The sequence below is a fragment of the Sceloporus undulatus genome, chromosome 6 (assembly GCF_019175285.1).
Source record: "Sceloporus undulatus isolate JIND9_A2432 ecotype Alabama chromosome 6, SceUnd_v1.1, whole genome shotgun sequence".
Lineage (NCBI taxonomy): Eukaryota > Metazoa > Chordata > Lepidosauria > Squamata > Phrynosomatidae > Sceloporus > Sceloporus undulatus.
In genome coordinates, this window is record NC_056527.1 from 169,720,223 (window position 1) to 169,746,831 (window position 26,609).

Genomic DNA, 26,609 nt, shown 5'->3' on the forward strand with positions numbered 1-26,609 from the left:
CTTTAATTTACAAAGTTGGGCAAAATTACATGGCAGTTTCTGGATGGTTTGGGGTGGGTGGGAAATATCACAATGGTGGGGGAGAGTCCATCCATCCCCCTTCCCTGGACCCCTGAGACAATCACCGAAACGGGCAGAGAAAAGGCCCTCCACAGCGCATGGCATCCTGGAAGCAGAGAGGGGGCCGGCGCAGGTGAGGAAGCAGCTGTGCCCCACAACCAAGAGGCTGCCAGCCTCCCTGGGAGGGAAGAGGGCAGGTGCAAGGCAGGAAGCAGGGAGCAAGAGAGAGGAGGGTGCCTGAGGCCAGTGCAAAGCCTTTGGGGTGCAGAGGTGGTGGCTGCTGCTAAAGAGGCGCCTTCCGTGAGCTGGGCCCTGCAAAGCATGTCTCAAGACACCCCTCCAGCTACAGAGTGCCCCCCACTCACAGAGAGGCAGAAAGAAAGAGAGGGGTCTGCAGGGATTGCCCCCTCCCTACTAGCCCTCCGCCTCAAACCACACCTTCACCGGCCCCTTATTCTCCGCTACCCACTGGATGTTGGCCTTGGTCTTCTCCAGGGCCTGCTCCAGCGCCCGTGTTCCCGAGCCAAAGCCCACATCCGCATTGTCCGCCTTGAACTGCTCCAGCTGCCACCGAAAAGGGAAGGGAAAAGAGGAGAGCCTGTTGGCATGGCAGCACAACCCATGCCCACCATCATTATTAGGACAATGAGGAAGAGGAGGAGGATTTACATTCTACAAACTTCTTGTTGTTTCCTGCTATGTGCCTTCAGGTCAGCGCCGACTGATGGCGACCCTCTCTAATAAGGGTTTCCTCAGCCAGACGGCTTCAGAGGAGGCCTGGCATGGCCTTCCTCTGAGGCTGAGAGAGAGTGACTTTGCCCAGAGTCATGCAATAGGGCTCTATGGTCAAGCAAGGAGTTCAGCTCTGGTCTCCCAGAGTCCTAAAGCCAATATGAAAACTGCTACTGCACCTTCTCTTTCTTTCAGACTTAAATGATTAAAATTTGGGGCCACCAATTATTTGGATTCAGTCAAAAAATCTCAGAATTGGTGAAATATGGGCAATTCCAAGTAGGGTCAGTAACTATGCTGCTGCATCCTTTCTATAGCAGTACCTTATTATCTCAGTTTCAGCATTTACCAGGCATTCCTGACTGGAATTCTGGACAATCAGTGATTTGGATTCTATAATCTCAGAATCAGAGCGGCAATGTCAGATAATGCCGCACAGTCAAAGGAGCGTCATTTCTGTAACTGACAATACTTGGAACATGACACTTCCCCCCCTTCCTCCTCCTCCTCCTCCTCCTCCTCACCATCCACACCAACATCAACGTCATAATATTATATTTTAGTAATTATATACCAGCTTTCTCACAGTCCCAGCTTACAAAAATTAAAACAGATGCAGATAAAACCTCACCTCCCCAACTACATGGAAGAAGTTAAAATATAATTCAGCTATCAATAAGGTCAAAGCCCATCTAAAAGCATGTCCATTAAAGAGTGATAAATACAGGCAATAGAGTGCTGTGTTAAAAGCCCTTTCCCCATAAGCGGTCCACCACCATCCCGTCCTCCACCCCTCTGGCCAAACATCAGCTATGCCAGGTTGGCTGTGGCACGGACTGTGTCCAAGCGCAAGACGTCTGAGGAAAAGGAGCCCTTCTGTCCCAGGGGAAACTATAAACACAAGGGATGGAAACTCCCTAAGAAAGCAGGATGGGCCCAGAGAAAATGTGGAAAGGCGAGAGAAGAGGAGGAGGAAAGCCAAGAAGACCAAGACGACCTCCATCCAGGTCTTCACGAAGGAATAGTCAAAGGAGAGGATCCCAAGTCTGGAAGGAGAAAGAAAAGAGGGGAAGAAGCAACAACAGCAGGGAATAAAGTGGAGAACAAGATGCAAGCAGCAAAAACTGCACAGAGACTCCCAAAGCTAAAATGAAGAAGCACCTCTCTCTCCAGACTGGTTTGGTTCAGGAGAAGGGATGTTGAGAAGGGTTGGCTGGTGAGAGGAAGGTCCAGCAGGAGGAGGCAGAAAAGGATGGCATGGAATTGCTCAGTGGAAGGTGAGAAAAGCAGCAGTGAGAAGAAACCTAAACGTGGGCACACAATGGGGGGCAACTGTGGCCCTCACTTTCGCAGGGGCATGCCTTGATAGAAAAGCCCTTCTTCTTACAGGGCCCAGGCTTCTTCTCCCTAATCTTACTTTATTTAAAATTTAATGATTGTTTGTTTATTCCTTTTAAGCTTTGTTATTACAATCAATGGTTTTGCAACTGCACTCTGTGTAAATCTATGCTGTGGACAATCTTAGAAGAAGGGAGGGACATAAACCAAATGAAATCCTCCCCATTTATGAGTGATGTCCCCTCCAAGCCATCTCCCCCTGCCTCCAGCCCAGTCCTTACCTGCTGGAGTTCAAATTCAGATGCAAACCTCTGCGTCACAGTCTGGATGAGGCCGGCAAAGGAGAAAGAGCCTCCGCCGTACCTGATGCCAAGGGCGGGGGTGAGCAGGAGGTGGGGTGGAAGCAGAGAGTCAGTCTGGACAGACAGGCACACAGGCTCCCCTGGATCCCACTACCCCACCCCTGCTCCACATGCTCCCCTGCCACACTCACTGGTTGAAGAGGGTCTTCCAGTTGGCACGGACAAAGTCCCACACCAGGCTCTGCCCAACCACATTGCCAGCGATGCTGTTGATGGTGGAGGTGGCGTCTTGCCGGCGGATCATGTCACTCAGCGAGTACTGAAGGTATCTGTTAGCAGTGTGGCAGTACATCTGTGAACTGGCATCCTCTGCCTGCCCACCCCATGCGAGCTGCACCCCCATGCCATGCCCTCATTCCTCCTCCTTTCAACCCAGGTCTTGGTCCTCTCAAGCCCCACATTTTCCTCCTTGGAGCAGAGTTCACCTGTCTGGGAATCACAGCACTGAGCTAGTTGGTAGGGTTGGCACCTACTCATCCCTAGCACAGAAGTTGGGGGAGCCTGAGCTGAATTTCATTTCCTAAATGTTTTCAAGGGGCTGCATTCTTGTGGTGGGCAAAGCAAATGGGGTGTAGCCAAAAAAGCCAGTATAATTTAGATGTTAAAGCTCTTCCAGTCAGTAATTCAGGAGAGGAAGTTGAACCCCCCAGAACAGGATGGAGAGGCAGGGATTTGCACAAGGGAGGGTGACCTCTCTTCTGCTGGAGCCTGTTAAACTGAGGTTGGGTGGCCACCTCTTTCAGGGATGCTCTAGCTGTGGGTAGCAGGCAGCAGGCTCTTCCGGTGCAATGAAAAGGCAAGAAATGCCAAAACCTCATGCATGATCCCCCATCCTGCCCCATCAACCCAGTTGAGTCCTCTGTGCTCAAAAGAAGGAGGAGGAGCCAGATTATGGCTAGTGGGCCACTCACCTCTGAAGGATCCAGGGCTCCAGGCTACAGGCCAATGCAGAACGGAGCTTGTCTGCCTCAGAGACCACTGTGGCGTTCCGGAACATTTGCCAGGCAAAGTCCCAGGCCTCTTCGCCCCCCGTTCGGATGGCACTGCAGTAGATGCTGGAACGAAGGTTGGGTGGGATCCTGAAAGCAAGAAGTAGCCTTTAGGAGATGATGGATGGCCTTGGACAGCAGCAAAAGGGAGCGTGTAGAGGTCCAGAGGAAGAAGACAACATCTGAGAACTGGCCAAAAGACCAGGGACGGTGCCTCAACAATGTCTCCCGCGTCCTGAATGGCAATACCTGTTCCCTCCAGGGCACCACCTTGTTCTGGCCTATTCTGCACCAGTTGTTTTCCCCCCACACACATCCATTTACCTGGCTCCTGAGCATCCACAAGGTATATTCAGAGGAGACTTAAGTGAGCTAGCTTGATCTCTGGAGGAAACACTTTACAGTACTGAATAGTGCTACAAAGACCTGACTAGCTCGCCACACTCACCTGTGCAACTAGTCAGAAGGGCAAACCTGTGCTTTTCCACTTGGAAATCTGCAATGTACATGGTGCAGCCTTGAAGGCACCACAGGACTCCATGTTACTTTCAGGACATGCTGAACCTGAATCCTCTAACTCTGGGTAGGCAACTCCTGGGTGTCCTGGGCACTCCAGGGCTACAAATGGACAATCAAAACATCTCCCCCCCCCCCCCCCGAAACAAAAGTAAAACCAACCAAAAGAAGGAAGCTGCCTTTCTAGAGCAGAAGAGTTAGTGGCTGCAGCCCCTCTCCGTCTCTCCTTGGCACCTTCAAGGGCCCTTAAAGAGGAGAGACTAGCCAAGGCAAGCACTTACGGGTTCACAGCAGGGTTTGCCTTCCAGGTGCTGAACAGGTCTGTGGCCAGGGCCTGGCACTCTGGGACCCCGTAGGAACAGGCCGTGCTGATGGCCAGGATCTCATTGTACCTGAGCAGGAAGGAAAACCGGAACAGGCCAGAAGGCCATTTAGAAATCCCTTCTCCCTGCAAGTCCACTACAACCCAAGATATTCTTTGTTATTCACTCTGTGCTGTCCCACTTGCCCCCAAAAACTGGGACTCGAGAAAGCTTTACAGGAGTTAAAACAGTACAGATACAGGTACTTGCAAAGACAGAACTAAAAGCTTATTTTGAAGGTATCTGGCCGAGAAAGCCAATAGGTCTTTCCATCAGTCAGAGCTGACTTGAGGGTATCTATCAACAACAATAAATGCTATACCTACTACTACTACTAATACAATTATCCACAGAATCAAAACCTTTTGGAAACATGTCCATTAAAAAGACAAAAGATAAAAATCAATAGAGGAAATAAAGAGCCCTTGCTGTCCCTTCTGCCCACTAGAAAAGAAGGAGAGCCAGGAGGGAGTGCAAGTGGGTTGCACTTTCTCCTGACCCCCGACCCCCGACCCCCAACCCCTCTTCTGGAAAAGGCTCAGAGCAAAGGGCCCTATGACCCATCCCAGCCAGGTCCTGACCCCACCTGTGTCCACTCTCCCACAAGACTTACTGGTCCATGAGGCCATCGGGGATGGTGGTCCAGTTAGAGGTGACGTTTTTGAAGTAACTGAACAGAGGGGTGATCTGTTTCTGGACATATTTCTGTCAGGGGAAAAGAAAGCATGGCTGGACTCAACTCATGCTGTGGCATAGCAGTGCTTGGTCTCATGCACCCCTAAGTGGTACATTTGTACATTTACAGTGTACATTTACAGCGCTATAGAAATAAATAATAATAATAACAATAATAATAAGTGGGCACTCCAGGTGACTTATGGGACAAAAAGGAATACAAGTAAAGGAATCCCAGGGCAGGCAGACTGTTCCTTTGGCCAGAGAACTCACCCAGGTTTGGACAGTGGGCAGCTCAGGGCATCACTCTACCACCCATAGACCCCCCCATCCAGCAAGCAAAACAGAGACCAAAATTGCAGAGGCAGTGATGCTGAAGCCCCCCTGTATCTTCTCTTGCTCTGCAGCTGGAAAATGAAGCCAAAAAGGGTGGGAAATGCTACCAGCCCTTAAGGAAGGAGACAGAGAGAAAGCTTTCCAGTAGAACAGGCTGCTGTGCATTGCATTTGTATGCAGCAGCAGCAAACTGGGGCCTTGGAACATTTACTCCCATTACTCCACTGTTAATCCAGCCTTGGATAATGCAGCCCCCCCCCCCCCCGCCATCATGCCTGCCTCCCTGAACAGGGAATGCTCACCTTCATGGGCCCATAGACCTCTGAACGGTCAAACATGAGCCTGAAGTAGCCCAAGTTGCTGAGGGCAGCATCCCAGGGCAAGTAGTCCGTCTCTTTGGCCAGGTAGCGCGTCGTATTGAGGGCCAAGATGGTGCTAGTGTGCTTCGCTCTGGAAAGTTAACATGGGGGGCGGGGCAGAGCTCAGTAACCAAATGTGGAAGGCCACCCTACCCACCCCCACCATGGTTCAGGAGAGAGTCTTTATGTTTCCAGATAAACAAAAATCAGAGGAGCTACCATGCAGAAGAGAGAGCACACCTGAGCATGTGCAGCATGCCTTGGACCTCAGATAGAATTACCACCCGGTCCTTGAAAATCAGGGTTATTTTGCGGGGAAGGGGCTGAATGGGAATTTAAGTGTGTCTCCCTGTTAATCTCTTTCACAAGAACCATGTCAGTCTCAATGAGTCCTCAGGAAAACTGCACTATGTGCATTTCGCACAAGGATGTGTGTTTGTGTGTGTGAGAGAGAGCATTAATCCCAGGTACATACTGTAGTGGTTTGAGAGATGGGCTAGATTTCTAATCTCTGCTCGACCATAGAAACCTACTGAGTGACCTTGCACAAGTCACATTCTCCTAGCCTCAGAGGAAGGCAAAGGCAAATCCCTTCTGAACAAATCTTGCCAATCTTGTCACCATAAGTCGGAAGCGACTTGAAGGCAAACAAGAAGTATCAAACGAGCAGCAATTTAAGCATCAAAGCTGATGTAGGGTGGGTTGCCAGAGGGCTTTCCCAGAGCTGCTTCTGTGCATCTTAAGGGGAAGACTGGGGTCCACAAGGGCTCCTGCTAAAATGAATCAAGGAGTCTTGCAAGTGCTGTCACTGCAGCCAGATCCCTTCTCTGGACCACTTTTCCTCTTTTGACTTTGTCTGAGCAGCCTGCAGCATCTCTGTCCCCCACCAGGGAGCGCTTGGACACTGGTTGGGTTGGCATAACCCCAAAGAGAAGAAAGAATAAGGTGGGCTTTTGGGAGAGGGCCATGGGAGGGGGAGCGGAATGCACATGCATGTGAGGGTCTATGTATCCTGGCTGTGATCCATACACACCCCAGAAGATGGGGAGAGCCAGGAGGAAGTCAAGCTTTTTACCTGGCAAGGTTGAAGGCATCGTCGATAAGCTGAGCCCGGTTGATAACAGGGATGTCCTGGGGAGGAAGAGCAGAAGCTGTGGGTCAGGGGGCCCTGGGAGCTGGGAGGCTGGATTAGTGGCCCTTGGGGTCACTTCTAATTCTTCACCTGTATGACAGCAAACCCAGCACCAGCCCAGCCACCAATCCTTGCCATTGCAGCTGACTAGCTTCTTATTGTCTCCTCAGCCCAGCTGAGGATCAGGGCCTGGAATTGTGTGGCCTTCTTGGCATTACAGTGCGCCCACGCTATAGGCAGGCGCCCCCTACGCGGCTTCCAGCTTACACAGAAGCCACGCGACAGGAGGATGAATGGTGCGTATGCCCATGGCGCGTGCACTCTCCCACACCACAAGCATAAGCCCCATTCAATCAAATGGGACTTGAGCTTACACGCTATTCAACTTACGCAGGGGAGGGTCTGGAACGGATCCCCCGTGTAAGCCAAGGGCGCACTGTATATAGTTTTTTGTGGGTTTTTCAGGCTATGTGGCCATGTTCTAGAAGATTTACATTTATTCCTAATGTTTCGCCAGCATCTGTGGCTGGCATTTTCAGAGAATGCTTTCCTGGAAAGGAGCTGGGTGTATATACACACACACACACACACACACACTCCTTTCCAGGCAACGATTCTCTGAAGATGCCAGCCACAGATGCTGGCAAAACGTCAGGAATAAATTCTTCTAGAACATGGCCACATAGCCCGAAAAACCGACAAAAAACTATGGATGCCGGCCATGAAAGCCTTCGACTTCTTGGTATTGTTGGACTACAACTCCCAAGGTTGTATACAGCTAAGGGAAAGGAGCACTGGGAGTGGCAGTCCAATGGTAACAACCGGACAGTCCCACCCACCCCCATCTCCAGTCTACCTGGTGGCTGAGACTCAGCCGCTCCATCAGCCGGTTCCAGTTTTCCTGGTCATAGTTCACCCGGAAATAGCTGGTGACATTGAGGTTGAGCAGCAGCCACTTGCCTGGGTCAGCAGTTGTAGCAAAGTCGGCTACATTTGCTGCAGAAAGCGAGTAAGACACAGAGAGAGAGAAATAAAGAGGGGCCCTTGGTGCACTAGTGAGGGCTACAGCCCACGTTAGACTCTTTTCTCTCCCAAATGGCTCTTGGATCACCCAGAGGGTTTCCGGCCAGAGGAACCTGAGCTGCCCAGGGAAGGACACCACCAGGGAGGACCAGACTCCAACTGGATGGCAAGGGAATGATGAGGGGATGATGGGCTCATCCCTTCCTGGCACTCCACAGAAGTAAGGCTGTCCTCTTGGCCTGGGCCATCACAGCCATTGTCCTTGTAGTAGGGATCCCTTGGCTTTTGTGGGTTAGGGAGAGAGGCCCATGTACCTGTTGTTTCCGTGAGCCAGTACATGCCGCCTGCACCATCAGAGTTCAGCCAGGAGACAGGAACGATCCAGGTGTAGCTAAAGAACAACAGGGCATCAGGAGGAGAACGGGGACTATGCCCAGGAAAAGCTGCCACCCTCCTCCAAAAAAGGGGAAAAGCAGCCCTGCCAGGAAGGACAGAGTTGCCCATCCAGAGAACTGCAAGCTCATGAGACAGTCCACAGCAGCCCCCTTCCTGCTTACTTGAAATCGGAGGGCCGCTGGACAGGCGTGTCGGCCAGCAGGAAGTGCTGTTGGGTGAGCTCCCCAGTCAAGGTGTTCAAGGTCAGCACCGGGAAGCCCATCTGCAAGGTCCAGCGGTCCATGATGGTCTTGACAGTGCCAGGGAGAACAAATGCATCCTCATCTACCACCTGCCACAGAGGGAGAAGGAGGAGGAAGACAATGGAGGATTAACTGGAGGCTAAGAGAGGCTAAGCGTAGCAGCCCCAGAGGGCAAGGAGACTCTTTCCAGTGGTTCCAGTCTGGGCAGGAAAGGGTGTCCTGACACACCAAGAACATGGTTGACTGGGGTCAGATTTTTCACATTTCAAAACTTTTGGGTGGAAAAAAAAGCCATGCATGCAAAAACCCTTTGATTTTTTTGCATAAACCCTGTGCAATACTCTGGGAGCAGAAAAGAAAGTAGTTTGCGCAAAACCCTCCTTTCTGGGCAACATCTTGGGGTTTTGCACATATACCTTGTTTTTTGTGAATGGAAAACCACATATTTTGCACCAACGATGTTTTGTTTTTAAAAAAAGGCCCAACATACAAATAAAAACTGTACCAAAAACGCACCAACCCTCTTATCCCTGGCCTGACAGGGAGGAAATGTTTGGAATCCCTCATTATTTCAGGAGTAAGACTGCCGATCCAAGAGGTCAGGGAGCAGAATTAAAAGATTACACTTAGCTGTCCCAAATGCAGCGGGGAAATTTAGGTTGGGAGCCATGGGAAATCACCAACACCACCATCTCCTCCTCCTCCTCCTCTCTTGGAGATGGCACATAAGGCAACCTGTAGCCCATGCCAGTTCCTACTCAGCCTGTTCACACAACCACCACCTCCCCACCAAACGTGGCTTCTCAAGCCATGGAGCAGTTGTCTGTTTGAGACCCAGGGTCACCTAAACACATGGAGGGCAAAGGGAAGGGGCTGGGGGCCAGAGGAACTAAGAAAAGATCCAGAGAAACCCCTGGAGGAGTTGGGGCTTGAAGAGCATTTCCTGCACTTTGAGGGCTACCTAAAGTCAAAGAAGAAAAACCACCCACCTACCCTACATACACACACACACATTCAAGCAGGCATGGATTTATCCATCCAGAAGGAACTGGCCACCTTGGTTTCATCTGCAACCAAAAGGCAGCAGAAGAAGAGACTGGCACGGATGGCCAGGGACACTCAGAATGTGGGGAGGGGTATTGGAGGCTGCACTAAAGAGGTGGGCTTTGTAGGGAAGAGAGGCAGAGAGATCGGGATGAGAAGCCAGCTGAGTGCCAAGTCCTCGCTCTCATTTCCAAAACCCTCTGCAAGGAACCAGCTCCGGCATAAAGGACATTCAGTCAATCCCCTCACTTGGCACCTGCCACCTATGGAAGGAGGGAAAGGGAGGTCTCATAAAACACCAGCACTTGTGGGGGGGGGGCAGTTAGAGAGAAATCTTCTCCACCCCATGAGGTCAATGGCCTGCCAAAACAAGAGGAAGAGTTGCTTGCGGGAACAACAGAAGACCTTGGTGACAGGGCAAATGGTGGCCTTGGAGGAGCGAAGGGCAATCAGATGCAGGCAGGAAGAAAGAGAGGGGAGATAAGAGGAGCTGGAGCCTTGGGCACACCCCAGGGGAGAAGAGAGGGCAGATCGGCCCCTTCCCGAGCAGCAGAAGGAAATGGTGCTGGTGGGGAACAGGAGGGAGAGGTGGTTGCCCCGGTTGACCTCCTGGTGATAAGAACCAAACAGCACTGGCACAGGTGGCACCTAGGGGACAGCCTGCTGCTGGCAGCACGATACCAGGAAGAGGCATTGAAAAGTTGCAGAACCAGGCAAAAAGAGAGCTTCCTTCCCAGCTGGACCATTACAATTGCAAGTTGCAATTACACCAAATGCACAAAAAAGGGACGTGACAGCTGTGGACAGTTATGTCCAGGAAAGCAGGATGAGCCCACACATGGACAAAAGTGTTCTGGCCCTCTCCTGTGAGATCCTGGGACTTGTAGCTCATTGAGGTACTTAGAATTCTTCCTGGAACTGCAGCACTACAGCTTCCCAGCAGACAGCAGAGTTCAGGCGTGATACGACAATGGCGCAGAAAGACTCACGCAAGCCCTCTTCCCCCGCTCTTGCCACCTTGCAGAGAAACAAGGGGCCTAGCCCCCAGAAGCTGGGGTTGGGGCCTGCTTTTAGTGGCTGGCAGGGGCATTGTCCCAGATGGGTTTCAGCTCCTACCTTCTGCAGGTGTTCCCAGAGGTTGTCATAGACAGTGTTTCCGTACGCATAGGCATGGAGATATGACTGTGGAGAGAGGACAGCCGAGGTGAGGCAGCTTTCCTGGGGCAGCTGAGCTGAGCTCCTGGGAGGGAATGAGGCTCTGGACAGACCTGGGCTCTCATTGCCTCTGGTGAGCACATGGGCCAAATCATGGGCCTGCACAAGCCCTGGACCAGTGGGCTGCAGGAGGGCCAGCAGAGAGGCAAGGCAGCCGTAGTCAGCAAGTGTTAGACACTCCGGTGCTGCCACATTATCCACACAGCATTCCCAGAGAACAGTTTCTGCCACAAGGATCTTACAGTTAGGGTGGGCAAAAGAGCTTGGGTTCTCTGCCCAGCTAAAAGGTTTGCCTGCCCAACTGGGCACCTCGCTGGCCTCCCTCTTTGCCCTCCTTTTGCCTCACTGCCCCTCACCTGGGCCAGGGCCTCACCTGCAGCCCCCTCTTGAAGCGCTCCTCTGTGAGGAATTCGGACAGCATACGCAGCACAGATGCTCCCTGAAGAAATGAGGGAGAAAGAAAAGGGTGAGGGGACAGGGAGTAAGAGGGGGAGGTCCAGGATTCTCCCAATCCCCAAAGGATCCTCTAGAAAAGGTAGGACTTGGCAGTGCCAGAGCTGTGCCAGAATGCAACCACCATCTCTGCATCCTTGCCACCATGCCAGCCATAACTCTGGCTGCGGATCTCTGGAACTGGCTGCCCAACACTCCCAAAAATTCTCCAGCAATATGCACCCAGCACCAAAGCAAAATTCTTTTAGGCAACAAGCTATGACATTTTAATTGTCCAGGCATTTTGACAGGCTTTTAACATCACAATATGCCCTATTGTTTTCACTGTTCCTGTTTCCAGATTGCTGTTTTATTGTATTTTATTGGGCTGCTGTGTTTATCTTATCTTTGCACGGCCAAGAGGCAGGTACAGCATTGTTCAGGATCAGTCCATCATGTTTCCACCATGCTCCAGTTTGCAGGGGGAGGGAAGAGAGAGCAGGTCCTTCCCTACCCCTCCTGGCAAATGCTCACCTTGCTGTAGGCAATAGCGTCAAAGACTTCACTGATTTGAGCCGGAGTGTTGATCTCCTCTTCGCGGAAGGAGAGTGGATGGGAAGAGGCCAGGGCATCAATGGCCATCACGCGGTACATGTCGTTGGTTACCATCAGGTCTTTCTGCAAATTAATTCCACAGAATCCAAAACACTCTCCAAATTGTATTCCCCCACCCTTTACCCTCCAATGAACATAGAGGGACACTGGTAGCAGGCAGCCCATTCTGAGCCCTATAACAGCAGCCCTACAGGGTATATTGCACTGGAGGATATAAACGGCCAGAGGTCACTCAGAAAGCATTATGATCACACAGGTTGTCATAATGTTCAGCCCTCACTGGCCCAGGTCCACTGATCCACCAATGATGGGACTGCACCCTCCTTGGGCAGGTGTGCCCACCATGCTCACCATGCCCTCAGAGCTCTCCCTGTGACACAATGGGAATGACCATTCCACAGCCAGAAGGTATCCCATGAGAACCAGACCAGTTCCCCACTCCAATGCAGTTGTCCACGCAACATGTGGGTTTTTCATAGAAGTGTGACAGTTATACTTTCCTGAAGGTCTTTTAACAGAGCCTGGGTAGCCATCTGTTGGGGATGCTATGATTTAGAGTTTCTGCATGGCAGCTGGACTGGATGGCCCTTGTGGTCTCTTCCAACAAGTCTATGATTCTATGATCCCTAAGGGAATTAGAAGCCCTGGCACTGCTAGACAGCTAATTTCCAGGGATCTTGGAGGGTAGGTGGGGTTGTCATCTTAAAGCCATCTGGGGTTTTCAAATAGAAGACTACCACTACCCCAAATTCCCTACCAATCAGCCACACTCCCCTTGCCCTTCTCACTCAGCTGCTGATTCTCTCTGGCTCTGTGTCACAGCTCAGCCCACAGCATGCCAAGAGTCCTGCCCCATTGTTCCCCTTCCATCCTCCCCTCTGGCCACACACCATACAAGGAGGACTCACAATATTCCACTGAGGCTCGGCAGCATCGGCCCCAAGATATTCCACGTAGGATGCAAAGCCCTCATTCAGCCACAGATCATTCCACCAGCGGAGAGTCACCAGGTTCCCAAACCACTGCCAAGAGGAGAAGAAGGAAGACTGGTCAGCCACCAACAGCAAAGAGGATACTGCAGCCAACAGCCCACTTGTGGGTTGCACGGCTTGTCTCTGCACATGGAGTGTGTTGTGGAACCCGTGTTGAACGGCAGCGTTGCACACCGAACCAAAGTGACAGATGGTCCCAGACAACAGTGAGCCATGTGTGATGCATAGTGTGTATGAAAGGCGCAGCCACATTCATGCAAAAGGAGCAACTTCATGTGCAACTCTGCCTCCAGAAACCTGAACTGAATTTCCTGTGTAGAGCACCTCCAGAACTATGACCGAGCACTTGAGCAGCAATCTGGGCGAATGCCAACCAAGCTGCCAGGGGAGAAGCTGCTCAGGAAAGCCTGTGGGGCTGGAGAGGGTCAGTTGGGCAGTACCTCCTTTCATGTGGGCCCAAATTTCAAGAGGGATTCTAGGAGCCATGGTATACCTGGTGGGCGAGTTCATGAGCGATGACTGTCACCACCCGCTCCTTGTTGCCGATGGAGGAAAAGTTTTGGTCAAAGAGCAGAGAGTTCTCGCGGTACGTCACCAGCCCCCAGTTCTCCATGGCTCCAGCGTTAAAATCTGGGAGGGCAACCTGGTCTGTGTGCAGAAGAAAAAGAGAGCAGGTTGGGATTGGGACCATGACAGTGAACTTCTGCTGTAACCTGCAGGAGTCTCTTGTGAGGAAAAGGTCTTCTCTCAAGCCACCCTAAGCCCACCTTAAACACCCGTCCCCTTTCTCTGAGTTGGTAAGCAGCCTGCAGGTGCTCCCAGAGGGAGGGAGAGGAAGATCTGGGTGCTGAGATCCAGTGGCTCTCCATCTGTGGTCCTCCAGACAGTGTTGGACTCCAGCCCCCACTGGCCATTGGCCATGCTGGTCACTGCCAGACCCTCCTCCGCACCCCGTCTCACCTACCTGATTTGCTCAAGGGGTACGGTGTGTTGTAGTGTCTCTCAAAAAAGCTGAGGATGGGTCCCGTGACATTGAGGGCATAGCCGCCTTGGCCTTCCACGATGGCTTTAGGGCGGCCCCAGATCCGGATCTGGAAGAGGGCAGGGATAGCTCAGGCGGGCCGGTGGCTGGGTTCCTTGTCCCCCAGGCCCAGAAGAAAGGTCTCAAGGAGGACGCCTTCTTTAAAGACCAGGCCAGGGGCGGGGGTCCCCAGGAGGGCAGGGGAGATGTTGAGGCTTCTAGGGAAGAGATGGGGCCCCTCCCCCTTACCAGTGTCCCATTCTGGTTGGCATCCACATAGTCAAACTGGCTGACAATGAAAGCAAGCAGGTAGGTGGACATTTTGAGGGTGGGCTGGAAAGTGGTCCTGTTCCAGGACTTCCCGTCCTCCAGTGTCATCTGCTCAGTAGCTGGAAGAAGAGGAGGAGAGGATGGGCCGGCAAAGAAGGGGGTCTTTGTGGGTGCCTTCATATCATTTCTCATAAACAATGGTGGCCCTGGGACACAGTTTCCCTGGCCAGATTTATAATTCAGAGGGGATGTGCCCTTGTCTTCCTCTGAGGTTGAGGTGGCTTCAAAAGCCACAATGTTCAGAGAGAACTAGCACAGAGGATATCTGTACAGCAAAAGTGTCCCCAATAATATGATCAGACCTGTTCCAGTTTTGATCCCAATAACCCAATTACTACCACTTCCAGGAGGGACTGAGTGGAGTGGGGCATCCTCACAGAAGGCTTAGTACAGGATTGTAGTCTCAGCCATCCAAACAGCCAGAGTGGTAACAGGGCAACAACTTGAACCCAGGTCTCAGGGATTCACACAAGCCTCATTGGGTGATCGCTGCCAAGTCCCTCTCTCATCCCCATTTCCTCATCGATAAAACACCAATCACAGAAAGCAGAAACTGGAACAAACTCTAGTAATATGTTAAACATGACAAATACTCCCCACTTATGCTCTAGCAGCTGTTAAAGGTCAGGAGGAGCCAGTGGGGTTCTGTCATGGGCCCTGCCCGCCCCAAAGGGGTGCCTCTTTCTCCCATACACCCTTCTTTTCCCATCATTCTCTTACTTTGGACGGGCATATTGGACAGTGCCACGTGGTCAGACAAGTGGATCAGGACCACAGAGAAGTTGGCCTTCATGGCAGGTTCATCAAAGCAGGGGAAGGCCTTCCGGGCATCAGCCGCTTGCATCTGTGTCGTGGCCACTACCCTGGAGGAAAGAGGAGGGGGACCAGTCAAGAAACAAGCTGGTTTCTTTTCTGTGGCCCGAGGCCAGTCAAGTGGGTCACCTGAGGGAGCCAGGTGGGGTTCAGGAGGTACAGCTGGACAGGATAATTCATCCCCTCCTGTCAGCTTCTCCTTCTCCTCCTCCTCAGGTGGGCACAACAATCTTCCCAAACGCTTTTCATTATCTTCTACCTTGTTCCTGGACCATATCTCCAGCCAGGGTCTTCCCCACCCATGTCCACAATGGCCACCCTCCTGTCTACCTACTTGGTAGTGCCATCCTCCTGATACTCGCTGCGGTAGAAGCCGGCCAGGTCATCTGCCAGTTCCCCCACAAAGATGCTGTGCAGCTCGTAAGACTTGTTCTGCTCGAGGGGATCCCTGAGCTGCACAACCAGGTACTCAGTGTCCTCCTGGATCCACGTCTGCGCGATGAGGGGTGCCGTGGCACCGTCCACGCCACTCAAGGAGACGAGGAATTCCCCCTGGCTGGTATAGTTGAGCTTTTTACTGTGGATGAGGATTAGGTCCGTGGGCTCCAGGCACACAAACTGGACAGTGCTGTTCCCATGGAAGACGTAGAGGCCCCGGTCATCTGGAGTCAGGAAGGGCCGCAGGCTGACTGTGTAGTTCTTGGGCGCCAGGGTCTTGGGCAACCGCAGCTGGTTCCAGGGGTTATTTGGCTCAGCCATGGTGGTGGCAGTGTTTGTGCCTGGCACTGTGCCAGGGATGCTGGTGGTAGCAGCAGTTGTGGGGCTGGTAGTAGCTGCCGTTGTGGGGCTGGTAGTAGCTGCCGTGGGGCTAGCGGTGGTGGCTGCATTGGAGACGGAAACATTCTTCTGCTTCTCCTGTGAGTAGACCACTGAAAGGGCAATGATTGTGGCCACAGCGGCCAATCCCAGGACGATGCCCACCAGGCCCAGAGTCTTGCTGATGAAAAAGCCTTTGGCCATGGCTGAAGCAGGTGCCGGCCAGGGAGGAGGGGGTTCTGCGGTAAGAAGGCTGTCTGAGAAACCACTGGCCTTTAATATGCTGGCTCTGGAGATTTATTAGCCTGGCTTGGCTAGTCAATTATTAAACAGCTGAGAGGTGAGCGGAGGCTGCTGCTGCTGCTCCCCTTCCCTTGCCCCGTTGGATGATTGCAAATGGGGCACTGGGTGTCCTCTCTGCAAGGAAAAAAGCAGTTAGTGGTTTCCAAAGCCTGGGCAGCCCTCCTGCCTCTCCTTCCACTTCAGAGCAGATTAGATCCTATTAAGTATTGGGAGAAGGGTGCCAGATTTCAAGCCTGTGACTGGGATTGGGGTGACAGGAAAGGGCCCAGAAGAACAGGGCAGCAGAGGATTTGGGTTTCTATTCTCAGCCAAGACCACCGCTGGGTAAAAGAGGGGTCAGTTCCAGAGTCAGGAAGGGTTGTCATTACCTTCTCCATGCTGGGATTCTGGGATTCCTTGTACCCCAGACCAGCTCAGCCATGCAGGGTCAAGGCAGTAGCTGACTAGTGGGTGGCTAGAGGGATGGGATTGGACTTGGCCTGAGCCTAGTTTTGTCTTGCCCAGGTCAGGGGACAACTGACCACTGGAGTCAGGGTGCTCAAGGAAGGAATTTTCTCCCCAGGTCTAACTGGCAGAGATCACAGAATCAGACAGTGGGATGGGATCTTTGGTTTGGTTTTAGTGTCAGGAGTCCTTCCTCTCTCTCTCTCTCTCTCACACGCACACACACTCCCAAACAGATAACCAGATGGCAACACCAACTTTCTACCCTAGGTCTGCTTCCAGTGTTGCTTTTCTCAATGGGGTCCTTTCTGCATCAGCAGTGGGAAACTGTGGCAGGGCTGGAGGTAGTTGAGCATTTTAGAAATGCAGTTAAGGCATCCAAAGAAAAGGGTAGGGTAGAATTGTGGAGACACCCCCCCCCCAGCATGAACACTTCACAAATTTACTAAAGCATGGCACAAGTCCAGGGAAGCCTTCCATGCATGTACACTTTCTATGCTGCAGAACTCACTTTTGGTGCCCTCATGGCTTCATAGGAAAATGCTGACACCAAACAGGCACCCCATGCGCCATCAGAGAACGGCAAATATCGTCCTCTTGGCTTTTGTAGGTAATGTATTTGAAGGAATATCAATGGGACAATATCTCTACAAGTTTGCAGAGAAATCATGACTAAATAACAGTTCAAACTCTTCTAGCTGGGTGGCTTGCAAAATATGTGTATCCTTCTTAGTTAGTCACTCTTATTTGGTTTACACACCTATATTGCATGCAGAAATTGTAATAGTTAGAAACACTTACTTTTTGGAAACTTCACAAAATGCTTTAAAATTAAAATGCGTTTACTGGGAATTATTTATGTCATTACTGTACTTAGGAAAACTTTTTTCCCCCAGAAAGGGTGATGCCCAAACTATTGCTCTCCTCTCACATTTGTCTCTGCCCCTCCAGCCCTCCTCTGTGAAAACTGACCTGCTCCCGCTGCTCCCCACCCTCCTGAGCAGCGAAATGGAGAAAACCAAAAACTCTCATCTGGTTTCCGGCTAACACCCATCCAGTTCTTGTGTCCTCAGGCCTGACTTGCTCCAGGACATTCTGCAGTTTGACAGAGGTTGCTCCATGAAAAGCCCCCCGTTTCTCACCTGCCCTCCAGTTTGGGCAGAAGAAAGGACTCTGTCCTCTCCAAGGTCCCTGCAAAAGCCCACAGATGACTTTGGCCTCCTTCACAGCTGCCTTTGAGATCCTCCTTCCTCTTCATTCTCCCTTGTGTGAACATCATTGCCAGAGACTAGCAAAGTGTCCGTTCTCATTCGATGTAACTGAATTACAGACGTGTTAATTTTAAACAATGCTCTTGGAAAATGCATTGGAGCTAGTCCAAAGGGGCATTTTATGTAATGGGAACTACCAGTACTAGGAGAAGCTGCTTTTCTGGACTTTCAGGCCACAGGGCCCGCTGGCCAGCACTACTCACTGGGCATACTTGCTTGAGGCGCTCTTGGAGCTGCAGTCCAAAAAAAGTGTTATTCCCCCACGCTCAAGGAAATGCTCTCATCTCATGCTTTAAAAGATAAATCCCTCCCCCCAAGATTCACCAGAACCATTTCAGGCTGAAGCTTCACACCTGATAACCCATCACCATCCCCTTATCATGGCTATTTTGGCAGGGGCTCACACTTCTCGGGGGTGGGAAGGGGCATCCCACTTGCACCAAAAAAGCAAAGCTACTGGCAGCTCCCCTCAAGCAAAGGTCGTGCAGGTCATGAGAACTGCATTCTGTCCTGAGGAGCTTCAAAGCTTCTTTTGGGATAGAAAACACCTACACTAGTTCCTACACAAACACATCTTGGCACGGGAAGAATATAACTGCTAGCAGAGGTGCTTGCTTAAGAGTGACTGGCATAAGAACGAGACACGAGGCTGGACATGGCCTGTCACATGGGGAACCAGGGGGTCTAGTTTTGGGGGCAACTTCAGTTTCTTATTCCTGTATGACCTGGCAGCACCACATGTTACTGGAAAGCTAACCATCAGCCCTTCTAGCCAGGCACAGCCAATTATGAGGAATGCTAGGAGTTGCAATCCAACATCAGGCGCGCATTATTCAAGGAAGGGCATTCCCCCAAACACTTATGTTGCATCGCTGCGCTAATAAAGTACTGAGATGCCCCATCGGGACATCTAAGAAGTATCTTAGATTAAAATGTATTGTGGGGGCAAAGCTTATTTAAGGGTCACAATGGGTGGAGGGCATAGATAACAAGCCCTGGATTAGGGACCAACCTTTGTCTTGAGTGGAAGAGGCCTGAAACCCAACTGAGGAGGACACACCGCCCCATACACAAGAAGAGTGGCCCTCCACCTCCTCTTCCTGGAAGGCTGGGGCGGACAGGCGGGCGGCAGGGACAGAGTGGCTACTCACCTTTCCGGCCCCATTCCCAGGCTGTGATGGGGGCTGGTTTATTCCCAGCCAGGCCGGGTCTCTCCCTTCCGCCTCGGACTCTTTCCTCCTCCGTTAGGGCTCTCCCTCCTCCTCCCTCTTTCTTTCTTTCTTTCTTTCTTTCTTTCCTTCCTTCCTTCCTTTTTTTTCCTCCCTCCCTCCCGATCGGTCACAAGGAAAGCGGGCTCCTTCCAAAGCTCCAAAGGAAGTCTGTCTGTCGCCAGGCCCACACTGATCCTTTGCTAGCTTAACTCTTGGTCTGCTGGCCCAGCAAGGGACGGACGGACCTGTGAGGATGGCACACGGCCTGACAGCAAGGGAGAGTAAATGTGCCAAGGTGGTCACCAGGCAGGAAGATGATGCTGGTGCTGCCATGGATGCCGCCTCTGGCCAGGACACTCACACTGTGCTTATTCCATCACGCATCCCAGCATACATGCTTGGGCCTCCTGCTGGGCCTTAAAACATAGCCCCACAACTCCAGCCACACGCACAGCACATGCAGAAGGATCACAGAAGGAGTCCCCCTCCCCTCCAGACGCCAGAGAATAATCACATCTGGAAGACATTTGTGGGAGGATGAGCATCATGGAAGGAGCAGAAAGCGCCCCTGGAAGAAGGCCGAAAGCGAGATCCCTGGCTGATCTTCACGGCCACTCTCTATCTTACTTTATTTTATTAACACGGCCACTGAGCAGTGCCCTCTTGGTGGTGGCATCGCTCCTTCCAGTTCACCCACTGGGGCAGGAACAGGCACCCAATGCCTCTCCTTGCCCACTTCACACTTTCCCTAGAAATGCTCTGGCTCATGCCAGGCTTCTCAGGCCCTTCCATGTTGAGAGGGGGCACCAGGGATGTGGAGCCAGAAGCTAAGGGAGATGCTCTACTCCATTCTCCCATCCCAAGCAACTGCAGAGAAGCAGAAGCACTTCTTTACATGTCTCTGCTGGCAGGCAGGAAAGATGACCACCTGGGAAGGGCCGCCATCTCATCAACAGGGATAATAGCACTCAGCATCAAAGGACTGATGTGCTGACAGAGAACACAATATGAAAAAGCCCTTGGCAAGGCTAGAAGAGCTACAGAAGCAGCAGTGACATCAGAGGTAGCTGAGCCACTATGCCAGTCCACTGAGATGCCCTTGGACCTTCCTCAAATCTTCTATTTTTAGCAAGGAAATGTTGACAATTGGGAGTCATAGGAACGCTGCCCATTGTACCACAAACTTCCCATCAATGCCCAGCTGAAGCTTCTGCCCACCTGTGCTCTTGAGACATTGCGCTGCCCCTTCTCATGTGGGGAGGGGGGCTTTCATGTGCTTTTTCTGCTGTGTGTGTCTTTAATGGGCACATCATGAAATGGGCAGAACATAACCACAAGGGCTGAGGAAGTGCTGCCTCTCTTAGAGGGGTGGGGGGTCTCTGTCCAGATTCCTCCCTGCCTGCCAACCTCTGTACAAGTGAATGACAGGCAATGGGGGGGAGGGGGCAGCCCCATTGACTCATCAGTTCTTCCAAACTCTGATGGCATGATTCTGTCCTCCCTCCCAGTCCCATTTCCCACCTCAAGCTGAGTCAGAATTCTAGCTGAGTTTCAGTTTCTAAGTTAACAGACTCAGCCACCAAGTTTCCTCATTTGCTTGGTTTTATGTTATTTATGTAAATGAAATCACCAAGGACATCCTGGCCTCCTCTTGGTGGCTTTCGATTCCATCCAGCCGTGGAGCTGGTTGAATGGTGATTCCAACCCTACATGCAGGATGATTTCCAGAAATGAGAATTCCCTCGCATGAGTGGCATCCCAGAAGGTGCCATCCAGTCTCTCTGCCATTTGAACATTTATAGAAATCCTTTGGGAGAGATCACTGGGGGCCTGAGGTGAGGGATCCACAGTTTGCTGGGGACATCCAGCCCTATTTCCTCTTGCCATGTGTAGGTACCAGACCATTACAAGCTGGGTGAGAACTCAAGACTAGAGTTCAACAGAGACAAATGCAAAATTCTACATATTGGCCACAAAAGCCAAATGCATACTTACGGCATGAGGGATCCTTGGCTGAGTAGCAGTATGTGTGAAAAGGATCCTGGGATGAATGATGATCATAAGATAAATAGCTGTGTGATGATGCAGCAAAGCAGGCAAATGTCGAGGGATGGACTATCCCCAGTATATTCTGAGCTGTTCAGCCCTCATCTAGACTCCTGTAGTCTGGGTGAGTCACTTTAAGAAGGCTATAGACAAGTCAGAGCAGGTTTAGAAAAGACTGATAAGGATGATAGGAGGCATGGAGAACAAAACTTTATGAGGAAAAGTTGAGGCAGTTGGGCATGTTCAGCATGAGGGGAGGACATGATGACCCTCTTGCAATATCTCAAGGGCTGTCCCAGAGAAGAGGGACAGGTTTGTTCTCTGCTGTCCCAGAAGATAGGACAGCTAATGGTTGGAAGTGACAGGAGGGTAGATTTTGACTAAACATCAGAAGGAAATGCTTGACCGTTTGAAAGATGCAGCAACAGAACCAATTTCTTAGAAAGATGGTAGAGTCTCCTTTCCTGGACATCTCCCAAAAGAAGCTGGATGGCTCCCTGCTTCTGGGGATGCTTTAGCTGGAGGTCCTGCATTTGAGTGATGGGGGGTGAGGGGCTGGAAATTGTACTCTATGGCCCATGAGACCCCTTCCAACTCTAAGGTTCTGTGATTCTAAGATGCTGCTGCATCCTTCCCCAAAAGGATCTAATCTGCCAGGACAGCAAGGCCAGGGGTGCACCCTGGCTGCTCCTTTGCAAGGCCTCTGCCTCTGGAAGGCCAGGAGTTAAGCTGAGAAAAGGGGCGGGTGGTCCGGAGAGAGGCCAACCAGGCCCTGGATTTCCGGAGAAGGCTGACTCGGCCCTAGGCAGTCTGCTAGAAGGGCCCTTCTGAGAGAAAGAAGCACCATGCTCACCGCAGGTGGAGGGAGAGAAGCGTCTAGAAGGAAAGGGGAACAGCCACGACTGGGAAGACTTCTGGGAGGAAGAGCAGCACTCCAAGATAACAAGGAGGAAGAAGGCAGGTGGGCAAGAAGTTGGCCCTGGGTGTCTTCTGCCCAGTAGATAAGAGAGATTCTCCTTCCAGATGGTGATGGGAGAAAGGCAAGAAACACACCACCACAACAATGGGCAAAGGTCTCAGCAGGAAAACCACTAGCCTCCCCTTCCTCTGACCCTTTGTAGTGATGGAAAAGCTGGGGACGAAAAAGAAGCTGCCAGCCTGCCTGGGTTGGAGCTGGGAGCTCCTGGATCCCTTTCCCTCCTCCCCAAATAGGGCAAAGCTGACAAGAGTCTGCAGCAGCACCTCCCTGAATGGCTCCTTGGATTTTGCAGCATCTTTTAATGATCATGGAGTTGTGGTGAGGCTGGCAATTTTATCTGAACCACTTTTAAAATTTTATATGTATAAAAATTTGGTATGTCTATACATGTCTGGGATACAATTAATGTTTTTAAAGCTTAATTGCTTTTTCCTTCTTCTTGGTGTGGAACACCTGCCCCTTGCAAATAGGAGCCATCCAAGCCAGACTTACTCCACTGGTGGTCTGTGGCCTGGAGCCAGTCCATCTGATATTGGCAGCCAGACCCTGGCATGATTCCCAGCAGGTTGTAGCCAATGGGCACAAATATGGTGCCGGTCACTGGCAAATTGAGATAACACTCTGCTGGTTCCCACATCAGCTAGAATGGGAAGCAGTGAGTCTGGGAATGCACAGGGGCAGCAGGAGAGGAAAAAAATGAACATGGGGAGAAACCATCCATGTATGCCCCCAAATCTCCCAGACAGTCAGAACCTCCATAGGTAGGGCAGTTGAGTGAGACGTTGCTGATGCATTCAGCCTACTTAGCGTGAGATGCCCCTGCTTTCTGGGGCAAAACCAGTCATTTCCACAGCCCTGGCACAATCTTTGGTTGGGTGCGCTGGAGGGCACAGCTAGCCCCACCCGGCTGAGTCAGCAGGCATTCCCCGAAGCCTTTCCCCAAGGCAAGGTCCTCATCCAGGAAGCATGACAGGCAGCATGGATTATTGTTGCTGGATTGCTTTATGGGCCCTTGCTCAGGGTCACAGATGGTTGGGTGTCCCAGCTGAGAAGGGCCTCAGCCAGAGAGAGGTTTCATTCGGCCACGGCAGGCATCCACGCTAGCGGCGCCAACAAGCAGATGGCCAGGGCTTCAGAAACATTATCTCTTTTGGGGCCACTAGCCATGCCAACTACAGAGGTTCAAGGTGTCTTAGTCCAAAAAAAGTAGCTTTTCCAAGTGCGTTCCTTGCCTTGCATGTGCCAAGAGAGCGAGGGAGGGTGGCCACTGGTCTTCCTCCCCCCAACTCCAGGTGTCCCCAGGATTCTGTGCCCAGGTAATGTTTCCTGCCAATCACCCATTAAAGAAAGCTCTACCTATTGTTTCATTTGTATCCCGCTTTTTTTGAAAACTGGGACCCAAGGTAGCTTACAAGATAAAAAGAAATGCAAATTAAAAACACATGTTGGTAAAAACATGCAAAAAGTTATGTTGAAAACAGTTTTAAATTATCCTTAAAATTAAAATCATTTAAAATCAAAGATAATAACAGCCCTCTAGGAAAATCCCTTTTGCTGTCAAAAGTAGTCAATTTCTAAAAGTCTGCTGGAACAAAAAGGTCTTCACCTGTCGACCAAAGGATGACAAGGAAGGAGCCGACCCAACCTTCATAGAAAGGAAGTTTCAGAGTTCTGGAGCAGCCACCAAGGCGGCCCTTATCCTTTCAACTTAAGGTGTGTTCCCTATTGAGTGAAGGAAGGAAATGTGCATGGGCTGCTCCAGAAGGCAGGTGTGGGCTGCAAAGGACTCCTGGACCCGGGGAGTGGGAGATGGGCTGGGGGTCGGGCTCTCCACACACAACCCCCCAGACTGTATCCTGCTCCTCAGCTGCTAACTAGCCCCCTTCCCCACAGACTCAATCCTGACAGTCAGCCACACAAGCCTTTCTCACCCCCCAGCATTACCTGGCAAATGGGCAGGAAGAACCAGCAGCCTTTCTGGGCAAGCGGGCAGCCAGATCCACGACACTGGATGACCGAGGCAGCAGGAGCTGGGCTCTCTTGAAGCAGACAGAGTGGTTTTGTGGAAAGATATTGGCTTCAGGGTATCCAGTCTGAGCCATCAAATTGGGCAATCACCTCCTTGGACTGGACTGGTTGGTTCACAGAGTGCTCCAGTGGTTTCTGAGAAGAGGGGAGTAGTCAGAAGCCAGTCAACATGCCAGTGACTACTGCCAGGACTTCCTCCTTCCAACCCACACAGTAGCCCAGTGGGAAGGAGGAACTGAACCTGGACAGCACACACCTCATCCCCGACTGACCAACTGACCATGGCTGAGTGAGCAAGGCTAGATGAACTGAGAGGGCTCCCCTTTCCCCCATCGTCTCTGGCCCACCTTGAGAAGAGCTTGCAGAGCTGGTGGCTAGCTGGCTTGCTGGCCAACCTTCCAGGCAACCTGCCTGCCCTCTCCAGCCTGCTGTCCTGCTGTGGTGTTTCCTCCATTCCTAACAGGAGCTGGGGACTATTGTCAGCTGTTGTTAGAGAGGGAATGGATCTGGGAGAAAGTGACTGGTCACAGGCAGGGCCTTAATGGTCCACAGAAAGGGGCCTCCTCTTTCCACCTTGCCCAGCCTCTAGAGGAATAGCTCAGAGAATGGCTGTCAATGGTCAAAGCAACCAGTACTAGTGCTGCAGCCTGGCATCAATTACATCTGTCTTCCAACACTCAAGTTTAACATTCAAGTGAGAATCATACACAGCTCCAAATGTGATGGACTGGAGCTTCCAGTGTTTCCCACCATTATCTATGCTGGCTAATAAAGCAGATGGGAGTTTCAGTACAAGAACATCTAGCCCCATATTTTGCCCATTCTGGTCTAGAGCCTTCATGTGCTGTATTTCCAGGATCGTCACATCTCTGATTTTCAAGGAAAGCTTGCACCAGTTTCCCAAACACTAATTCCTGAACAAACTAGTTTTTATTTTATAGAAAATGTTAGCTAAAGGGCTCCAATGCAGACTGAGGGCCCACACCAGTTCCTGCAAACCAAACCTCTCTCCATCACCAGTTATTTGCCCTCAAGGTGCAATTGACTGCAAACAGTATTTCAGTTGGGCAAAACGCAGCTTGCGGTTTGTCATTTCAAAGTGAGAGGGATGACTCAAGGAAGGTGTAGTCTGGCCCTAAAACAAGCTTTTGCAAGAGCAGAGCTTTCTTTTCTAGGACAAAAGCATCTGGCAGGGCAGTTCAAAACCCTCATAAACAAATTCAAATATGCCTTGTAAGACCTCTGCTGCTAGATGAGCCTAGCCTTTTCTTTTTGTAAGCTGAGATGTAAGAGGCCGACCTGAGCTGCCAAATGTGCTCAGTTCTAAAACATTTTGCAGCATGTGACACTACAGCTCAAAACTGACAGAAACAACTATGCTCTCAATTGATCCTCTGCTCTTCAGCCTTTGTGATGGCACATGTGGGTTGCCTGGCAGGGTTGCTTGTTTTGCGGTCTAATACACACTTGGGAATATGTTATCAATACACACACTTTGACCCTCTGGTGAATAAGTTTTCAGGTTAGTGAAATGATGCAAAGCCAGCATGAGTGCTCATCTTTTCCACTTGTTTGAGGGCTTTTGCTCATGGTCTTGGCATGAAGGCAGAGGCCTCTCCTCCTCCTCCTCCTGGCAGTCCGCCCTGCCTCTCCAGCCGCCCAGACTGGGGCTGCCAGGGAAACCCCCTGCCGGAAAAGAGAAGGAGGGTGGCCTGCAGCACAGCCAGGGGGAAAGAAGGGATTCTCCCTGCTTTCACAACCAGGCCTCTCTCTTTGCTCTAAAGATCGTCCCCTCATTCAAGAAACAGCACTCTGAGGGCTCCCATTCCTGGCATAGCACCAGACTAGTCCCAGCAGTGGTGGTGAACCACTCCATTCCCCAGGCATTTGCTTCCAAATCCAACCACAATCAAACTGAAGGCCCAGGACTGGCTGAGAGTTGCCAGAATTGTATGCACAAAGCACCAGCAGAGAAGGGGGGAACACAGGGCAGACCCCTCATGCCTGTTCCTCTTCCTCGATGCTGTGCCATCCTACTGAGAATTACTGTGGAGAGACACAAGCACCAGGTGAGCAGAGATCCTGATAGCAGTTGAGGCAGAGCATCTAATAGGACTCCTGCCCATTTGCTCTTGAGGCTGCACACAAATACATTCACAGGGAGGGAGGAATGAGGGGGCTGCCCTCTATCCTATTTGCACCCCACTTAACTAGCACTGCTTAAGCCGGCACACTCAGGCACAAGGCTGGGCACACTGCTGTCAGAGAAAACCCATCCTTGGCTCTTCCCTCCTGCCCCGCCAACCACCGACCTTGCAAAAGAACTGCCTGTCTCTCGAACATACTGCAACTCCACAGGCTTGCTTCTTGGTCAGGGGCGCCACCATCAGGCAAAGCCAGGAGACACCATCGTTTTTTAAAAGTGGTTTTCTCAAAGCCTGTGGACAAAAGCAGGAAGGAGGAGAAGCCACTAGAAATACCTCTCCACCCTCCCACCCATAATTCATTCTAAGGCTTGAGTTCGAAA

At 51.4% G+C, this 26,609-nt stretch overlaps 1 protein-coding gene across 2 annotated transcripts; it reads right to left on the bottom strand.

Annotated features, from left to right (window-relative positions):
* On the bottom strand, positions 1-26,609 carry LOC121934885 (alanyl aminopeptidase, membrane). Of its 2 annotated transcripts, XM_042475795.1 has the most exons (23): positions 26,395-26,609; positions 23,999-24,217; positions 18,970-21,218; positions 15,319-16,217; positions 14,892-15,034; positions 14,091-14,230; positions 13,785-13,911; positions 13,314-13,468; positions 12,737-12,850; positions 11,748-11,891; positions 11,155-11,220; positions 10,683-10,748; positions 8,442-8,611; positions 8,199-8,275; positions 7,718-7,857; positions 6,805-6,860; positions 5,673-5,820; positions 4,973-5,064; positions 4,279-4,389; positions 3,404-3,571; positions 2,624-2,761; positions 2,412-2,493; positions 1-624 (listed from the first exon to the last, which is right to left on the bottom strand). In XM_042475795.1, the coding sequence occupies exons 4-23, from the start codon at positions 16,002-16,004 to the stop codon at positions 475-477; spliced, it is 2,973 nt and encodes a 990-aa protein (XP_042331729.1). In that variant the 5' UTR covers positions 16,005-16,217; positions 18,970-21,218; positions 23,999-24,217; positions 26,395-26,609; the 3' UTR covers positions 1-474. The 2 variants fall into 2 exon arrangements, with proteins under 2 accessions (XP_042331729.1, XP_042331730.1); XM_042475796.1 differs by lacking the exon at positions 18,970-21,218.